The sequence below is a fragment of the Excalfactoria chinensis genome, unplaced genomic scaffold (genome assembly GCF_039878825.1).
Source record: "Excalfactoria chinensis isolate bCotChi1 unplaced genomic scaffold, bCotChi1.hap2 Scaffold_369, whole genome shotgun sequence".
Taxonomy (NCBI): domain Eukaryota; kingdom Metazoa; phylum Chordata; class Aves; order Galliformes; family Phasianidae; genus Excalfactoria; species Excalfactoria chinensis.
The window spans coordinates 18,074-35,427 of NW_027315657.1; the positions used below are offsets into that span (position 1 = coordinate 18,074).

Here is a 17,354-nt window from a genome sequence, read left to right on the forward strand (position 1 = left end):
TATGCTTTATGTATTATAGTGCTGTACTGCATGTTATATATGCACAGATTATACCTTACCCCATAGTTTATGTATTACAGTACTATATTACTCATTATGTAGGCATAGGTTAGACCTTAATCTCTAGGTTATGCATTATAGTACTCATTATATAGGCATAGATTAAACCTTAATCTCTAGGTTATATATTATAGTGCTGTATTACATATTATATAGGCACAGCTTAGACCCTAATCTATATTTTATGTTCTAGTGCTATATTACTTATAACATAAACATGGATTATACCTTAATCTGTAGCTTATGTATAGTACTGTATTACGTATTATGAAGGTATAAATTAAACCTTATTCCATTGTTTATGTATTATAGCCCTACTATATAGCCATATATTATACCTTATTCTGTATCTCACATATTACAGTGCTATATTACACGTTACATGGGCATGGATTATGCCTTACTTCATATTTTATAGACTATAGCGCTATATTTCATGTTATATAGGCATAGATTGTGCTTAACTCCGTGTCCCATCTGTAACAGTGATGCATTGCATATCATAGCAATGAGTCACACATTACGCAGCACCCACTTGCGGTTTACACCTCACTTGGGGTGTTTTTTGGAGCTCTGGATCTCCCTTATTGGGTGGGAGAGCTGAGGAAGGAATGAAAACATTTAGGACCTGTTCTATTAACAAAAACCCTCGGCTTCCTCTCACCTCTTGGAGGGCTGTTGTGACAGGGAACAAAGGGAGAACAGGGTCTGGAGGTGATGGATGGGAGGAGGAACCCCCAGCAGCAGCAGCCACCCCTCACTTCTGCCTGCAGAGACCCAGAGGTGTTTGCAGACCCCTTTTGCTTTGCTCACAGCCCAGGGTGGACCTCTGCCATGTGCCAAAGGCTCGAATCCATGGAGGTGCCTTCGTTACTGACGCCTCCGATTAATTGCTTTGTTTGTTTCATCAGATACACTATCTAAAGGCATTTGTGCCTGAAGCCACAGAAGATAGATGGACAAGCCAAGCAACTTCTGACCCTGCATCATTTTCTGGGGCAAAATTGTATGGCAATGTATCCTACAAGGTAACGTAGCCCCCCTGCAGTGAGTACAGAGGATTCCTTTTGCTTGGCCACCAGTTGTCACATAGGGAAGGGCCCTCAGGCCACACATCCCAGCCTCAGCTCAGCGCAGCTCAGAGGCAGAATTGGAGTGATTTGGCAATGAGATAATCCACGTTGCATCCCAAATCACACCGTGTGTGAGGCCAGGCCTGGCACTGTGTTCATGGGGCAGAAAAGCAGCACACAGGAAAGCTCAGATGTTTGCCAGCACCTCAGTACAGGTGGGGCATCCCAGTGCTGAGAACAGCAGCTCTCAGACAGCTAGAAAAGCACTTTGTGACCCCAAAGGCTGCATCAAAGGGCTGCTGGTGCCTTCCTCGCTTTCCTCAGGTATCATTGGAACAGCAGAGCTCCCACTCGACTCAGTCTCTTACAAAACTGCATTGTTGTCTTTAATGCTAAGCTTCAGCGTGCTCCCTTTGCTCAGGGTGAAAACATGAGGGACCCAACACAGCATGAGGGACCCAACACAGCTTTGGGGTGCGCTCAGGGGGGCACCCGCTCAGGCAGGACGTGGTTGCCATTGCTTCTAAGGGTACACAGGCTGAGTTAAGCTCTGGAACGACGGCTCTGAGCTGATAGAAATGTGTTGTTATCGATTGCTTGGCCTTCAGGATGATGTTGGAGTTGCCTATCGAAAGCCAGAGGGGTCTGCGTGGTTCCTCTGATGTGCTGCAGGAGCTCCAGGCTCAGCTGACAAAAGGGATTTAGCATCACTCTGTGGGGGGAGCTGGCGTGGTGGGGGGCAGCTGCAGTGCTCCAATGGACTGAACTGAGATGAACGCCCCTTGTACACTTCCAGATATGAACCAAACCTTTGGTTTTTTGCCCAGAATTGAAGCTCTGTGCCCACAGCTTTGCTCCTTAGCAAAGTTCCTTTGCCCCATAGCAAAGTTCCTAATGGAGCACGTTGAGCAGATGAGGTGAGAACAAGGCTGAAACCAACGCTCCCTATGGGGCCGAATGCTGGGTGAGGCAGCACACGGGGGTCTCACAACACCCTTTCTTGCCCCAGGCTGCAGAATCCTGGCACGCTTTGGTTGCTGTGCTTCCTCACACACTGCAGCAGCACCTTGAAGGCTGCAGAGCTCTGATCCAACCTCACCAAACCCACTCGCTCCTTTGTAAGCAAGTCCCGATCCCTGAATGCAAAGCAAAGATTTGAGCCATCCCCCCTTTTGATCTCTTGCAGGGTGTCTGGTGAGGAATGCAATGGGATCAATAGCATGTCTGCAGAGAGCGGCCCCGGGACGAGACTGAGAAACCTGCCAGTGATGGGTGACGGCCTGGAAGCTACCCAGATGTCGACAGCGCAGGCGCAGGCGCAACCCCAGCAAGGCAGCACCGTCGGCGTCAACCCTCCCCCTCCAGAGACCTCCAACCCTAACAAACCCAAGCGGCAGACCAACCAGCTGCAGTACCTGCTCAAAGTGGTGCTCAAAACGCTATGGAAGCATCAGTTTGCGTGGCCTTTCCAGCAGCCCGTGGATGCTGTCAAACTCAACCTCCCCGTGAGTAGATGTGGGGTTTCTTCCCCCTTAGGAGGAAGGGGAGAGGGTGGGCGTTCAGCTTTGTGCCTAAAGAAGGCTTAGGGAGGAGATGCTGAGGTTCAGATCATGGTTTGGCTTTTAGGGTGACAGGATCCCAGAGCCACTAGGGTTGGAGTTTAGATCAGCTGATGGTTTGGCTTTTAGGGTGACAGGATCCCAGAGCCATTGGGGTTGGAGTCTGGGGCTCCAAACTCCCCATAGCAATTCCCTACAGTGTGTAGTAGAGTCATGTCCTGTTGGGTTTGGAGCTTCTCCAGACAAAGAGACCCCACAACCTCTCTGTTCCAAGGCTCCATCCATTGAAATCCCATTCCAAATGACCCTGAACAAGTCAGCTTTTCTTACAGCAGAAAAGCACTGATGTCCTCAGACATCCAGGAGTGGGGTCAGGAGCTCCAGCTGGGCTGTGGCCCCACGCAGCTGATACTTTGGGTTGCAATTCACATTCTGGGGTCTTTTAGAACCCTCTTAAAGCTTTGGGGGCTCCGTTTCTTTGGTTTCTTTCCATGCTGATGGAGCTCTGGTTCTTCCTGTGGACATGGAGGTGGAACAGGGTGGTCCCTCTCTAAGAGTTCCCCATCTGCACTGAGCTGGGAATCCCAGCACTGGATCCAGTGCTGCAGATGGGGCCTCCCCAATGCAGAGCAGAGAGGAGATGAGCATTTCTTCATAATCCATCACCTGAGCTGTTGGATTCTTTGCAGCAGAAACCCATGGACAGCTTTGCTTCTATAGCAACAGCATTTCCAGTCCTCCCTTTCTAACCACGGTGCCTAAAAATAGCAGCACCTTCCTTTGTATTATCTGGATGCCTTTAAGAGGCTGAAAGCGAATCTCATTTCCTTCCTTCTCCACGTGTGGCTGCGTGGGGTGCACGACCTCAGGGTCAGTCGTTTCAGGTTTTAGCCATCGCTCAGCCCCATTAGGATCCCAGACACTGATTCTGTAGCCCCAAAGAGATCCCAGCATCACCCCTCAGCATCACCCCTCACCTTTCCCCACTGCCCTTTTCCTGCTGTGTTCTGTGGGGTTTTGCCCAATAAATGGCAGCAGTGGAGCTCAGAGAATGGTCTGGGTTGGGAGAAAAGGAGGTTTGGATCCTCATAGAGGTGAGTTTGGGGGATCTCATCCCTGATTGGTGCCTCTCTGCCCTCTGCAGGATTATTATAAGATAATTAAAACACCGATGGACATGGGAACAATAAAGAAACGCTTGGAGAATAACTACTACTGGAATGCTCAAGAATGTATCCAGGACTTTAACACGATGTTTACAAACTGTTACATCTACAATAAGGTACGATGAGCTCCTCCGTGTTTTCAGAGGGGGTTCTGCTGTTTTTGTACAGGCTCGGTAGGTCTGTTGTGTTGTTTGTAGCTCTTGGAAAAGCCAAGTTATAGCTTTGTGCTTTGGAGGGATAAAAACAGTGCTGCAGAGAGCAGTGCTTGGAGCCACGTCCTGCCCGCCCCTGCTTCCATTGCACTGCAGAAGATTCCCCTCCAGACAGCAGAATGATCGTGGAAACCACTCTGTAAACAGCCATGGAACCATCTGGGATACAGGGAAAGGATGTGGAATGTCACGGAGCGCTGCATTCACCACTGATGGACTGGGGGAAGGAGCTGAGCGTCAGCACAGCCTTTGGGTGCTCTGCAAAGATGGGAAGGCACCATGTTGGCAGAGGCTGTACCAGGCAGATGCTGCTCGGAGCTGTGTGTGCTGCAGAGACATCTCCTCATCTGCCAAGGAACCAGGGAGCAACAGACACCGACGGGGACTTCACTGCTGTCCTCACAGCAGCAGCCAGCGCAGCATCCCTGCAGCCCAGCCCTCATTCAGTCCCCTCTCAGCTCCTGCCCTCCCTGTTCCTCACAGCTCTTCTCCTTCGCTCCATTTGACCACGTTCTCCTCCTCTTCCCCCGCTCAGAACCATTGCACAAGACCCAGTTTGTTCCAGATGTGTTGTTCCAGCTGGATTGACACAAGCTGAAGCACTGGCAGGCAGCTCCATGGCTCCTTTCCTCCACTCCTCACTCCCTGAAGTCTCTTCTTCCTCAGAACTCCTCCTTGATATCCACAGTGATCACTGCAATTGCTTCCCAAGGTTTGCACTTCATCTTTAACCCACAACAACTCCAGGCCCTGGCAGGCACCGCTTGTTACTGCAGATAGTGCAGTTTTATTTGGGTTCTGCATTCTTGTCTTGTCTTGTTTTGGTCCTTCAAAGCGATGCCCATGGCCTTTGCCTCTTTAAGCCAACACAGCACAACTGGAATGAGGCTCTGAGGGCTTCAGACCATCCACACATACCTCCGTGTCTGCGTTGTTTGCTGCCACCTTCCCACATTGTCCCACTGTGGTGCCTTCCCGTCTGCCATCAGTCTCTCGTTGGGTTGTTGGATGCCCTCCCTCGCTGTGAAACAAAGCAGAAAGCCTTCAGAGCAGCTCCCAGGCCTTGTTGGTGCCTTCTGCATTGCATTCCTGGCCAGTTCTTCCAGTTCTCATCGATTCCTGATGTGTTTCAGAGCAAACATCCAGCCCTGTGCCATGCAGTCGTGCCAATTAATTCAGAGCTCATCAATCAAGTGTTGATGTCCATCTTTGGTTCCCACTTCCAAAGGATCCATCCTCACACCAACCTCCTTCACACCTTCCTTAATCTTTGCACATGGAGCTTCCTTCTCTCAGCCTGCAAGGATTGGCCTTGTGAAGGTGTATACAAAGTCAGGAGGAGAGGATCCCGTACAGAGCCTGTAGGGATCCCGAGTCTTCTTTCTGTAGAGCGGCAGCACGGCTTGTGTTGTAAGGAGCCTTAGAGATCACAGAACCACGGAATGATGGAATATGTTGGTTTGGAAGGGACCTTAACGGTGATAGAATGATACAATGGGCTGCACTGGAAGAGTCTACTAAGGTGACAGAACTATAGGATGATGGAATGGCCTTGGGTACCTCCAGGTTTGGGGCACCCACAGCTCTGTGCAGCAGTGCCAGCACCTCACTGCTCTCACCATGAAGAGTTTCTACCTCAATGCTCCCATCTTCCCCTTTTGCTCCTCCTCCCTCCATCCAGAAAGCAGCAGCACTGCCTGCAGTGATCAGCATGGGTTGGTTTATTCCACCATCACCTATTGTGTGCTATACACAAGTATACCCAACGCCTCTCCGTGCCTTTATAAGCACTTCAGGACAAGGACTCTTCCACATATCGAGTGCTCAGGACAGCTGTGTGGAAACAGTGCAAAGAAAGATCACGATGTACAAAAGCTCCAGCAGTTGCAAAGCTGGGAGATGATAAGGATTACAATTTGCAGCCACAGAGTTCCACATCCCACAAAAGAAAACTGTTCTGAATTGTTTCTGTTTCATCTTTAATTTTCCCTTATGATTAAACTGGTTGTGAAATGGAAAGAGCAGGCAAAATCTTGGTGCTGAGTTTGGTTTGTTTAGAGTACAGCAGTCCTTTTGTTTGTAGAGAAGTGCCTTGCCTGATTGATTCTCTCTTATTCCTCCAGCCAGGAGATGACATAGTCTTAATGGCAGAAGCTCTAGAAAAGCTCTTCCTGCAGAAAATCTCCGAAATGACGCAGGAAGAAACTGAAATCGTGATAGCCCAAACAAAAGGGAGAGGACGTGCACGGAAGGAAGCAGGTATGGCACCCATCTTCATCAGTGAGCAGGGTGAAGAGATGGATTGTGGCCGTAGCGTGTTTGGTGGTGGCACGGAGCTGGGAGGGGTGGTTGCAACCACAGAAGGCTTCTACACATGTGGAGGAAGAACTGCCTGGTTTGGGGCTGAGCTGTGGAAAGGTGCTCTGTGGGGAAGGGTCTGGGGGTCCTGGTGGCCAGTGGTTGACCAGCAGTTGACCATGAGCCAACAGTGTGCCCTGGTGGTCAAGAAGGGCCAGTAATGGTCATTGGGTTGACCAGTGGTTGACCAGCAGTTGACCATGAGGCAGCAGCGTGTGCCCAGTGCTCCTGTCTTCTCACTGGGCTCCACTGAACGCAGCCCAGCCCCATCCTCCTGGCCTCCAGCCTCCAGATATTGAGCAGCACCGACCACATCCCTCTCAGCCTTCTCCTCCCCATGTGCACAGCCCCGGGGCTCTTAGCCTGTCCCCATCAGGACGTGCTCCAGGCCCCCACCATCTCTGCACCCTCTGCTTGGCTCAGCTCCCCATCAGCCCTGGACTGGGGAGCCCAGTATTGAGCCCAGTGCTCCAGATGGGGCCTCCCCAGCGCAGAGCAGAGGGAGGAGCACCTCCCTCACCCAGCTGGCCATACTTTGGGCAGTGCATCCCAGGGTTTCTTTAGCATTCCTGTCCACCTGAATGCACTGCTGGCTTGTGGTCAACTACCGGTCAACCACTGGTCACCTTATTGGCCACCATTGGCCTTCAGGGCACACTGCTGACTTGTGGTCAACCATTGGCCACTAGGACGTATGCTAGAAGCCTGGGGGCTGCTCCTTGTGGTTTTGGTGAGTGAGATCCTTGGGCTTGGTCAGCATCTCACCCAACAGGCTGTGAGAGCACGCGTGGAGGAAAACGTGATGAGTGTTTGTCCCTGACAGGTTGCTCAAGAACAGGCTCTGCAAAGTATTCATTATCTAATGAGCAACACTCTTTCACTCGTTATGAAACATTGTTTTCCCGTTAAGACCATTAAGTCTGGAGAGAGAGAGAAAGAAAGAAAAGCAACGCTTTGTTCCTTTTCTTTCCACAGTGACATCCAAGCCAGGATCATCCACGGTACAGAACACAACGCAGGCCTCGTCCCCAGCCCAGACTCAGGCCCCACAGCAGAACCTCCAGGCCGCACAGACCACCCATTCCTTCCCTTCTGTCACCCCCGACCTCATCGTCCCGACGCCCGTGATGACGATGGTGCCTCCTCAGCCCCCAGTGCCACCTCCGCCGGCCCCCCAGGCCCCCGCTCCGCCGGCCCCGACCCCCCAGCCCATCCAGCCTCACCCTCCCGTCATCCCCACGCCTGCTCAGCCCGTCAAGGTGAGTGCTTGGGGCTGCATAGCTGGGCTTGGGAATGTCTGCAGTCTTTACCACCAGAGTCTTGTTTTAGGGCAGACAGCCTCAGTTTGGTCAAAAGATTCCTATTCTTACTTAGAGGGCTGGAGCAGCTCTGCTATGAGGAAAGGCTGAGGGACCCTTCCAGCTAAACCATACTGACTCCATGAGCCTTAAGGTCCCTTCCAACCCAACCATTCCATGGTTGTGTGGTCCATAAGGCCCCTTCCAAACCAACCATTCTGTGATCTTCCAGGGCCCTTCCAACCCAACCATTCCAAGGTTCTGTGGTCTTTAAGGTCCCTTCCAACCCAACCATTCTGTGATCTTCCAGGACCCTTCCAACCCAACCCATTCCATGGTTCTACGATCTTTGAGGTCCCACTCAGCATGGTTATCCCATGCTTCTGTCTTTAAGATCCCATCCAACCCAACCCATTCTACAATTCCAATTTGGAAAACGCTCCCTCCTCTCAGTTGAGCAGACGAGGATCCCGTGGTGGCCCCTCTCAGACACAGTTAAGTCAGACACTGTGGATTCTGCCCAGCTTTGCATGGAGCTCATCCCCTTAAAACCCAGTTTTTGAGTCCTCCGTGACTCAGGAGCAAACCTCGCCTTGCCAAAGTGAGTCACGCTCCTGCCCTTTCTCAGACAACAGAGCAAATCCGTGTGGTTTTCTGCAGAGCTCCTGAAGTATGTGTGCAAATCTGCAGCTCCCAGCCCTTAACTTGAGTCATAAATGGTGGCGAACCAAATTCGAGCCACGGGGAACGTAGAGCTGTTGAAGGCAACCTTATAGGTTTTGGTAATGGGGAACGTAGAGATGTTGAAGGCAACCTTATAGGTTTTGGTAATGGGGAACGTAGAGATGTTGAAGGCAACCTTATAGGTTTTGGTAATGGGGAATGTAGAGAGGTTGAAGGCAACCTTATAGGTTTTGGTAATGGGGAATGTAGAGAGGTTGAAGGCAACCTTACAGGTTTTGGTAATGGGGAACGTAGAGATGTTGAAGGCAACCTTATAGGTTTTGGTAACAGGGAACGTAGAGATGTTGAAGGCAACCTTATAGGTTTTGGTAACAGGGAACGTAGAGAGGTTGAAGGCAACCTTATAGGTTTTGGTAACGGGGAACGTAGAGATGTTGAAGGCAACCTTATAGGTTTTGGTAACAGGGAACGTAGAGATGTTGAAGGCAACCTTATAGGTTTTGGTAATGGGGAACGTAGAGATGTTGAAGGCAACCTTATAGGTTTTGGTAATGGGGAACGTAGAGATGTTGAAGGCAACCTTATAGGTTTTGGTAATGGGGAACGTAGAGAGGTTGAAGGCAACCTTATAGGTTTTGGTAATGATGGGTTTGTTTGACTCGATTGCAGACGAAAAAAGGAGTGAAGAGGAAAGCAGACACCACCACACCGACCACCATCGACCCGATCCACGAATCGTCCTCTTTGCCCACCGAACCCAAATCTACCAAGTTGGGCCCAAGGAGAGAAAGCAGCCGCCCGGTGAAGCCCCCAAAGAAGGACGTTCCGGATTCCCAACAGCATATGGTAGAAAAGAGCAGCAAAGTGTCTGAGCAGCTCAAGTATTGCAGTGGAATCATCAAGGAGATGTTTGCCAAGAAGCACGCGGCCTACGCCTGGCCCTTCTACAAACCTGTGGATGTAGAAGCACTGGGGCTGCACGATTACTGCGATATCATTAAACATCCCATGGATCTGAGCACAATCAAAGTAAGCTCATTGGGACAGAGTTAAAGGGGGGGAGGTGTGGATTGCACAGAGAATGAGACATTTTTCCCGGCACCTTTTGCTGTCTGCCAAAGGCGGGTTTTGGCCTCAGGGTTCTCATACAGGCAGTTTCTCATTTGCTTGTTGTTGTTGTGCTGACATTTGGAAGCAAAAGAGAAACGAAACAAACCAACAACGTCTCATTCATCCTTCCAGAAGGGCTCTTAGGAAACGCTTTGTGTGGGTTTTATACAGACAATTTCCATGCCTGTCTAAATGTACGCTGCCTGTTCTCAGCCCAGGAGATGGCCTCAGAGAGCATCCATCACAGTAATAAGGGGATGAGGCTGAAAACATTTTCCCCTTCAGACATTCTCCCTCCCCTTTAAACGAGGCCATTTACTTCTGGTTTTCCCTGTCCACGTCCATCTGCTGTTAAGCAGAGGTTGCTTGCTCTGCCCAAGGGCTGCAGCCACCAGTTCTAAAAGCACACCTGCAAAGCAATCCACATCCCCTTCCCTTCACTCCCCCCAAAGCATTAAAGTGATGTCTGGAAGTCTTTCCCTTCCTGGCTGTGCGCTCTGTGAGCAGTTTTGGCTCAGGGCTGAGTCCCCTTTAGTGCTGTTTGGGGTTGGGTTTATAAGGAGAGGAACCAATCCTGGGTCTGTATGCAGGGTTCAGCTCATCCCTCTGCAGCGCTGGGATCTGTGCGACCCATTTCTCTGCCCCTTTGTTTTATTGGAGGGACTACAGAGGCAGAAAAGGCTTCTTTGCAAACTGAAGGGCTGTCCTGATATCCCCCATCTTAAAACTCCTTTGTTTTCATGGCCCATGAGCACAAATAAGCCTTGCACAGAGCTGACCCCGATGGGTTTTGCTAAGATCTATATGGGGTCTATTGAGCTCGAGTCCCAGCAGGGATCCACTGAGCAATCCCAGCTTGTCCCAGAAGTGCCCTGAGGATCACACGGTCCTCCACACCCCAAATTACCAACAGAGATGCCCACAAATCAGCTCCATGTATTGCAAACCTGCTGCAATTCGTTACAGGATGAAACTCAACAGGCCATACAGGCTTCCAGATCCCCCATCAGGTGCTGTGTTGGTCCGAACCCTTCATTGCCTTCCCGTATTTATGTGCTGAATGCTCTCCTACCCTCACGTTGTTCAGAGCTGAAAGCTTTTCCTTCCCTCCTTTCCAGTCCAAACTGGAGAACCGGGAGTACAGAGATGCTCAGGAATTCGCTGCTGATGTGCGACTGATGTTTTCCAACTGCTACAAATACAACCCTGCTGACCACGAGGTGGTGGCCATGGCACGGAAGCTGCAGGTAAGGAGCTCAATTATCTTCCCCTGCTCTAATGAATCCAGCACGATCGCTGCATCATCTGGAAACGACACGAAATTGGTGGGGAACGGTAAGAAAACGACAACCCGGTTTGGTTTCGTAGCATCTCCTTCTCATTGCTTCCTATTGATTGTGAAAGAGAGGGAGAAAAAGATGCTCTGAAGGGTCCCCCCTCCCTCCCCACAAGGCCTGGAGGGAGCACAGCGGTTGTGCCACCCTCTGAGCGCTGCCATCTCTTGTTAATTCTGACCCTGTTCATTCTGAGATGATTTCAGGGCCCTGAAATTACCTCGTGATGCTTTTGTAGAGCCGCGGTCAGGTTTGGGCTGGTTTCATTGGAGATCAACACACCCCGAGCGTGTGATCCAACAGCTTTTTGGTGTGAAATGGGCAGCGTTCTACATGTTACCTATTGCTCTGCTGGATCGTATGGCAGGTGGACATCTCAAAACCACGCTGCTCACCCTCTGGCTGCTCTTGAACCAGAGGAGAACTTCACAACCACTTCTATCGCCATCGTGGAGCATTCTCAAGGAGCCTGAGATGTCTTTTCTCTCACTCTTTCCAATGGGGAAAGCTTGGCTTGTTTGTGAAGCTGCTCCAGCACCACCTGCAGTGTTGGGCTGTGCAGAACAACTTGATTTCCAGCTGAAACCAAGTAAGATGCAGCTCAGCATCAGCCCCCAGACTCACCCCCTGGTGCTGCTTTGCTGTTGGATGCTGAGTTTGGAGGAGTTTTGCTGCTCTCGAGCTCACAGCGGTGCCGCTCATTGCCTTAACCTGGTTGGTGTTTGTGCAAGCAATGGCAGGAAGAATCCCTTAATAAGCTCGTTATCTGCTTCTTCATTAGGGTTTATCAGTCTGTTCCTGGTGAATGCACGTGGAGCTCTGAGGGTTTTTGCAGCGTTGGGGTTTTGCTGTAACTTCTGAACTGCTTATAGTGGACTTTGCTCAAATGGATCCCATCGGGGCCGACCTAAAAGCTACACGGGTCCAGAAACGTGGGGAGGTTTTGTTTCTGACCCAGAGGATGCTGAGATGCGTCTGCAGAGCGTTGGCTGCTGGCTGCAATCAAGCACTGGATTTTCTAGTTCGTGGGAAACAGTAATTAGCTCATAAACACTCATTAAACGCAGTGAGTCAGCGCATGGCAGTGGGAGCAAAGCCAGGATTCAGCTCCTCCCCTTCCCAACCTTCAGTCCCAGCGCCAGGAGCCTGAAACCAGAGAATGTGGCGTTGCTGCCAGCAGATGGAAGCAGTGAAGCGACGTTAAGGAGAGGAGTGGAGAAATGCAGCCCAGCTCAGGCATGGAGGGAGCTGCAATGGCTCAGCAAAGAGCCCCATAGGACCCCCATGGTGACCTCAAGGATGGGCCTGACCCATCTGGGTGGTAGGAGAAAAGCACGCACCTCGTGCTCTGGGTTCTGCACCACGTGGAGCTTACAGATGGATGCATGGTGACCGTGGTCTGAACATCACCCGCTGCTGAACAGCAGAACTCGGCTGCATCCCCCCTGGATCCCTCCTTGGGGGCTCCCAGAAGTGCATGGTGACAGTGCACAGCTTTGGACCATGGGGTTGAGGTCTCTTGGAGCTGCCCAGAGTGATGGTTTTTCCTGCAAGCAACGCTTGTTCTGTCCCAGGAAACAAAAGGAAAGCAGAATCTGGGATTACTCATATTCCCTGTGTGGGACCCATTGCTGCTGGCTCAGTGCTGCAAGCAGAACGCTGTGAGCACAGCACAGCCTTCATCCCCACCGCGCTGATAAGGGACACAGTCAGCCTTTCACTGCTTATCTCACTCCGAAGTGCCGGTTCATCAGCAGAACAATGGCTGTGGGGTGAAAAGGAGGCGGTTTTGGTGTCGCTGGGCGGTGTGGGAAGTGCTTTCCCAACCTTGGAATGGTTTATAGGGGTGGAAAACCGCAACGTGCCAACTGCTGCCCTCACGTTACCACCAGCACTACAGCTTTTCAACGGCTCTTTACCTTCCTTAACCTCTAAACTTTCCCCTTTGATCAAACCAAAGTCTCAAATGGATTCAAGGCGTAGAGGGAACGATCCCTCCTGCAGCTGACAGCATCGTGTGCTCCCATATTGATGTGCATCCGTATTGGATGGAGACCACAAGCGCATGGGCGTCGTGTGCTCCTATATTGATGTACATCCGTATTGGATGGAGACCACGAGCTCATGGGCATCGTGTGCTCCCATATTGATGTGCATCCGTACTGGATGGAGACCACGAGCGCATGGGCATCGTGTGCTCCCATATTGATGTGCATCCGTACTGGATGGAGACCACGAGTGCATGGGCATCGTGTGCTCCCATATTGAGTACTTGGATGGAGACCACGAGCGCATGGAATAGCCCGGAGATGATGAAAGCCTGTTTGCTGTTTGTGTGTGCTCTGCTAAAACCCCCCATGCACGAATTTCCATCTCTTTTATTTTTGCAGGACGTGTTTGAGATGCGCTTCGCTAAGATGCCGGATGAACCGGAGGAACCGGTGATCCCGGCCTCTTCTCCGGTGGTGGTACCACCTCCAACCAAAGTGGTTCCCCCCTCATCCAGCGACAGCAGCAGCGATAGCTCCTCCGACAGCGATAGCTCCTCCGATGACTCCGAGGAGGAGAGAGCTCAGCGGTTAGCAGAGCTCCAGGAGCAGGTAGGGCTCCAGCCTGGGCTGCTGTAATGTTCGACTTGGGCACGTTGCTTTGTTGGATTCATTTATGTTAGATGTGAGGAGGGAGTTGTTCCCTCAGAGGGCAATTAAGCTCCGGTTCTGCTGCCCAGAGATGTGGTGTCCCATCCATGAAGGTGTTCGAGGCTGTGGATGAGGCCCTGAGCTGGTGGGGGGCACCCAGCTGTGGTGGGGGTGGTGCTGGGGGGGGTTTGGGTCCATTCCAACCCAACCGTGCTGTGATTCTGTGGTTCTGTGATCTTAAAGGACCCATCCAACCCGAGCTTTCTGTGGTTTTGCAGTTGTGTAACCTTTAAGGACCCTTCCAACCTAACGTATTCCATGCTTCTGTGATCTTTAAGGACCTGTCCAACCCAAACTTCCTATGGTTGAGGTCTTCTATGGCCTCCAAGGATCCGTTCAACCCAACACATTCAGTGGTTCCATGACCTTCAAGGACCCATTCAACCCAACACATTCTATGGTTCTCTTACCTTCAAGGACCCATTCAACCCAACACATTCTATGGTTCCATGACCTTTAAGGACCCATTCAACCCAACACATTCAATGGTTCCATGACCTTTAAGGACCCATTCAACCCAACACATTCTATGGTTCCATGACCTTTAAGGACCCATTCAACCCAACACATTCTATGGTTCCATGACCTTTAAGGACCCATTCAACCCAACACATTCTGTGGTTCTTTGACCTTTAAGGACCCTTCCAACCCATGCTAGGATTCTGTCGGGATCTCTGGCCTTTAAGATCCCTTTCAACTCAACCCATTTTGTCATTCCATGACATTTAAGGACCCTACACACACAGATCATTCTATGAACCCACGATTCTGTGATCTTGAAGGTCACATCCAACCCAATCCTTCCTCCATGGTTCTGTGATCTTCAAGGTCTCTTCCATCCCAAGCCGTGCTGTGGCTCCGTGGCTCTGTGATCTTTAAGGACCCCTCCAACCTACCCCATTCCATGCTTCTATGATCTTGTAGGACCCTTCCAAACCCAGACCCGTGGTTCTGCCATTCAGCTCACAGCTGTAGGCCATCTCTTTGTCTAACAATGAGTTTCAGCTCTCCAACCCATAATAGTGAAGGGCTGATGAGGTGCAAAGGAGCAGTGCTTTTTGGGATGGGTGGTACGGAAAGAGGGAGGAAAGCATGAAAGAGGTAATGAATGTGGGATGAAAGGAGCTGCTGGGCCAAAGTATCTTGATCTCTGTGTGTCTCCCTTTCAGCTCAAAGCAGTGCATGAACAGCTCGCAGCCCTGTCCCAGCCCCAGCAGAACAAACCAAAGAAAAAAGAGAAGGACAAGAAGGAGAAGAAGAAAGAGAAGCACAAAAAGAAGGAAGAGCTGGAAGACAGCAAGAAGAGTAAAGCCAAGGAGCCGCCATCCAAGAAGGCCAAGAAAAGTAACAGCAACAGCAGTACCTCCAGGTCAGCCCTGTTTGCGGTGCAGCCGTCGTGTTTTGCTGCACTGCAGTGCATGACGCTTATTCTTCTCCCTCTGATAACTTTGGGATCTTGCAAAGCAGCACCCACAGCTTCAGCAGGGCTCACAGCCACCCCTCACCCACTGGGGCTGCTTTAACTGTAAGGATGGGGAAGGAAGAGCTCTGGGATTTGGGCCATTGAAGCCTGATCCCCTCTGTGCTCTCACACCCGTTTTAGTTGGAGCTGTAGGTGTTGAAATGGGAGGGAACGTGCTGAGAGTCCCTAATGCTTAAACTGGGAGGGGATGATGATGTGCTTCACCCGGGGCAAAAAGGAGGAGTTGGGCACATTGAGATGAAACGAGGGGGAGGAGAGGAAAAGAAGCAGTGCAAAGTCAAGTGAGGGCTGGAGCCTCAATGCATCACTTGGTGTATGCTGGGTAAACACTGTGGGGCACAACGTGAGCTCTTATAGGGAAATTACCTACCTGGGACTCTTCCTTATTCAGTGCTGCTGCCCGGCCTTCACTGAGCACTGCCATGTGGGTGCGCTCTGAGCAGGATCAATACCTGCAAGCACAGCTGCACATCTGCCTCCTTGTTTCTCTCCAGCCAGTTTAGATGTGCCCAGCAGACATCACAGAGCATCCTTTGCTGCTGCTTGGGGCTCTATTTCCCTATAAATGTTGGGTTTTGCTTCTGCCTCCGTGCACCCCGTGGGGAGATTGTGCTGCCCTGGGGCCTCGAAGCAGCACAACCCCATTTGTTGCTATAGGGAGATGCTTTGGGCTTTCACCCATCCAGGTGCAGACATAGCAGAGCTTCACCTGTAGCTGCTCATTCCTGAGAGCTCAGGGCAGGGCACTGAGGATGCCCAGCATCCATAACTGGGTGTAGCTATGAAATAAGAGGATGAAAGCAGATGTTGGTGCATGCAGGGAGCTCCGTGCTGCTCCTCCCTGACTGCCTGCTGCTGTTCCATTCCATAGCAATAGATGCAGCTATGCTGCTGTAATGTTCCATTCCATAGCAATAGATGCAGCTATGCTGCTGTAATGTTCCATTCCATAGCAATAGATGCAGCCACGCTGCTGTAACGTATCAGAACCGAGCAGCTGCTTTTTGCAACGTCTCCTCTTGGTGTGATCCATAATAACGTGTTATAATTGTTCCTAAGTAGTAAGAAGGAGCCTGTGACGGTGAAGAACAGCAAGCCCCCCCCAGCCTACGAGTCTGAGGAGGAGGAGAAGTGTAAGCCAATGTCCTATGAGGAGAAGAGGCAGCTGAGCCTGGACATTAACAAACTCCCTGGTGAAAAGCTGGGCCGAGTTGTCCACATCATCCAGTCGAGAGAACCTTCCCTTAAAAACTCCAATCCCGATGAGATTGAAATTGACTTTGAGACATTAAAACCCTCCACGCTACGGGAGCTGGAGAGATACGTAACGTCGTGTTTGAGGAAGAAGAGGAAACCTCAAGGTACCTTTCATCCTCACAGCAGTTCCCCTCACATTCCAATGGTGTGTTCCCACCTTTAGGCCTTTGATTGTGTTATTTGCTCAGGAAAGGAGCTGCTGCTCCTCCAGCAAAATGAATGAAGCCCCAGCAGTGTCTGTTAGATCCAATGGCTCTGACTCAAGGCCTGTTGTTCCCAACCTCCCAATAATGGATATATTTGCTTCCTAAAGATGTCTGTGTGAAGAGCTCGGGTTGAGAGCAGCCTTGTGGTCGGAGGCACAACAAACAGCTGCTGCTCCTCCTCTCTGCCAACCTGTGGGGCTGGAGGAGCTCTATTGCAGCCATAATGTGCCCCTTTATACCCACCATGGAGCATCTCATCACCTCACTTGAGACCCTGTGGGATCTGGAGGGGTCCCTGTATCCTGTGGCCGATCCCAATGTGGTGTAAACCCGAGTAAGAAAAGGAAAGCTGCCTAGATTTGAGGCTTGCTTTATGCTCTAGCACTTGAGGTTGTCCAGCATCAGCCCAGCACATCCTCAAGGGGTTCAGCAGAGCCCTGAGCACCTCCTGGGCTGCAGCTCCCTGTTTTAATTAGGGTTTAAGCTCTTCAAAAAGAGCAGCCACGTCCTTCTTCCCTGAGCCAGGAAGCAGCACCAATAACTACATGTTCAGCATTGAGAACCCAATGCAGGGCTTGGGGGTGGCTGCAAGCAGAGAGGAGGAGGAGCAGAGTGTGGTGATTCTGGGTTCCTTTCCATCCCTTTGACCATGTTGTACTGTTGTCTTCTTGCAGCAGAAAAGGTGGATGTAATTGCTGGCTCCTCTAAAATGAAGGGGTTCTCCTCCTCAGAGTCTGAGAGCACCAGCGAGTCCAGCTCCTCCGACAGTGAAGATTCAGAAACAGGTTAGATGCAGCTTATTTAAAGACTCAGTCCTATAATACCTGTTGGTTTTTTTTTTTCTGTATAAATAAA

The 17,354-nt window shown here is 50.9% G+C and overlaps 1 protein-coding gene across 5 annotated transcripts in view; it reads left to right on the top strand.

The window, feature by feature from the left end:
• LOC140264980 (bromodomain-containing protein 4-like) overlaps positions 1-17,354 on the top strand; it is a 50,813-nt gene that overhangs the window by 16,460 nt on the left and 16,999 nt on the right. For 2 of the 5 annotated variants that reach the window (XM_072360858.1, XM_072360856.1), the window contains exons 3-13: positions 972-1,088; positions 2,320-2,638; positions 3,837-3,974; positions 6,194-6,329; positions 7,404-7,687; positions 9,080-9,439; positions 10,639-10,767; positions 13,245-13,454; positions 14,723-14,922; positions 16,096-16,397; positions 17,174-17,284. In XM_072360858.1, the coding sequence (XP_072216959.1) occupies positions 1,069-1,088; positions 2,320-2,638; positions 3,837-3,974; positions 6,194-6,329; positions 7,404-7,687; positions 9,080-9,439; positions 10,639-10,767; positions 13,245-13,454; positions 14,723-14,922; positions 16,096-16,397; positions 17,174-17,284 (2,209 nt within the window). In that variant the 5' untranslated portion in view covers positions 972-1,068. The remainder of the gene's footprint in view (positions 1-971; positions 1,089-2,319; positions 2,639-3,836; positions 3,975-6,193; positions 6,330-7,403; positions 7,688-9,079; positions 9,440-10,638; positions 10,768-13,244; positions 13,455-14,722; positions 14,923-16,095; positions 16,398-17,173; positions 17,285-17,354) is intronic. The other 3 variants (XM_072360861.1, XM_072360860.1, XM_072360859.1) reach the window with 2 other exon arrangements.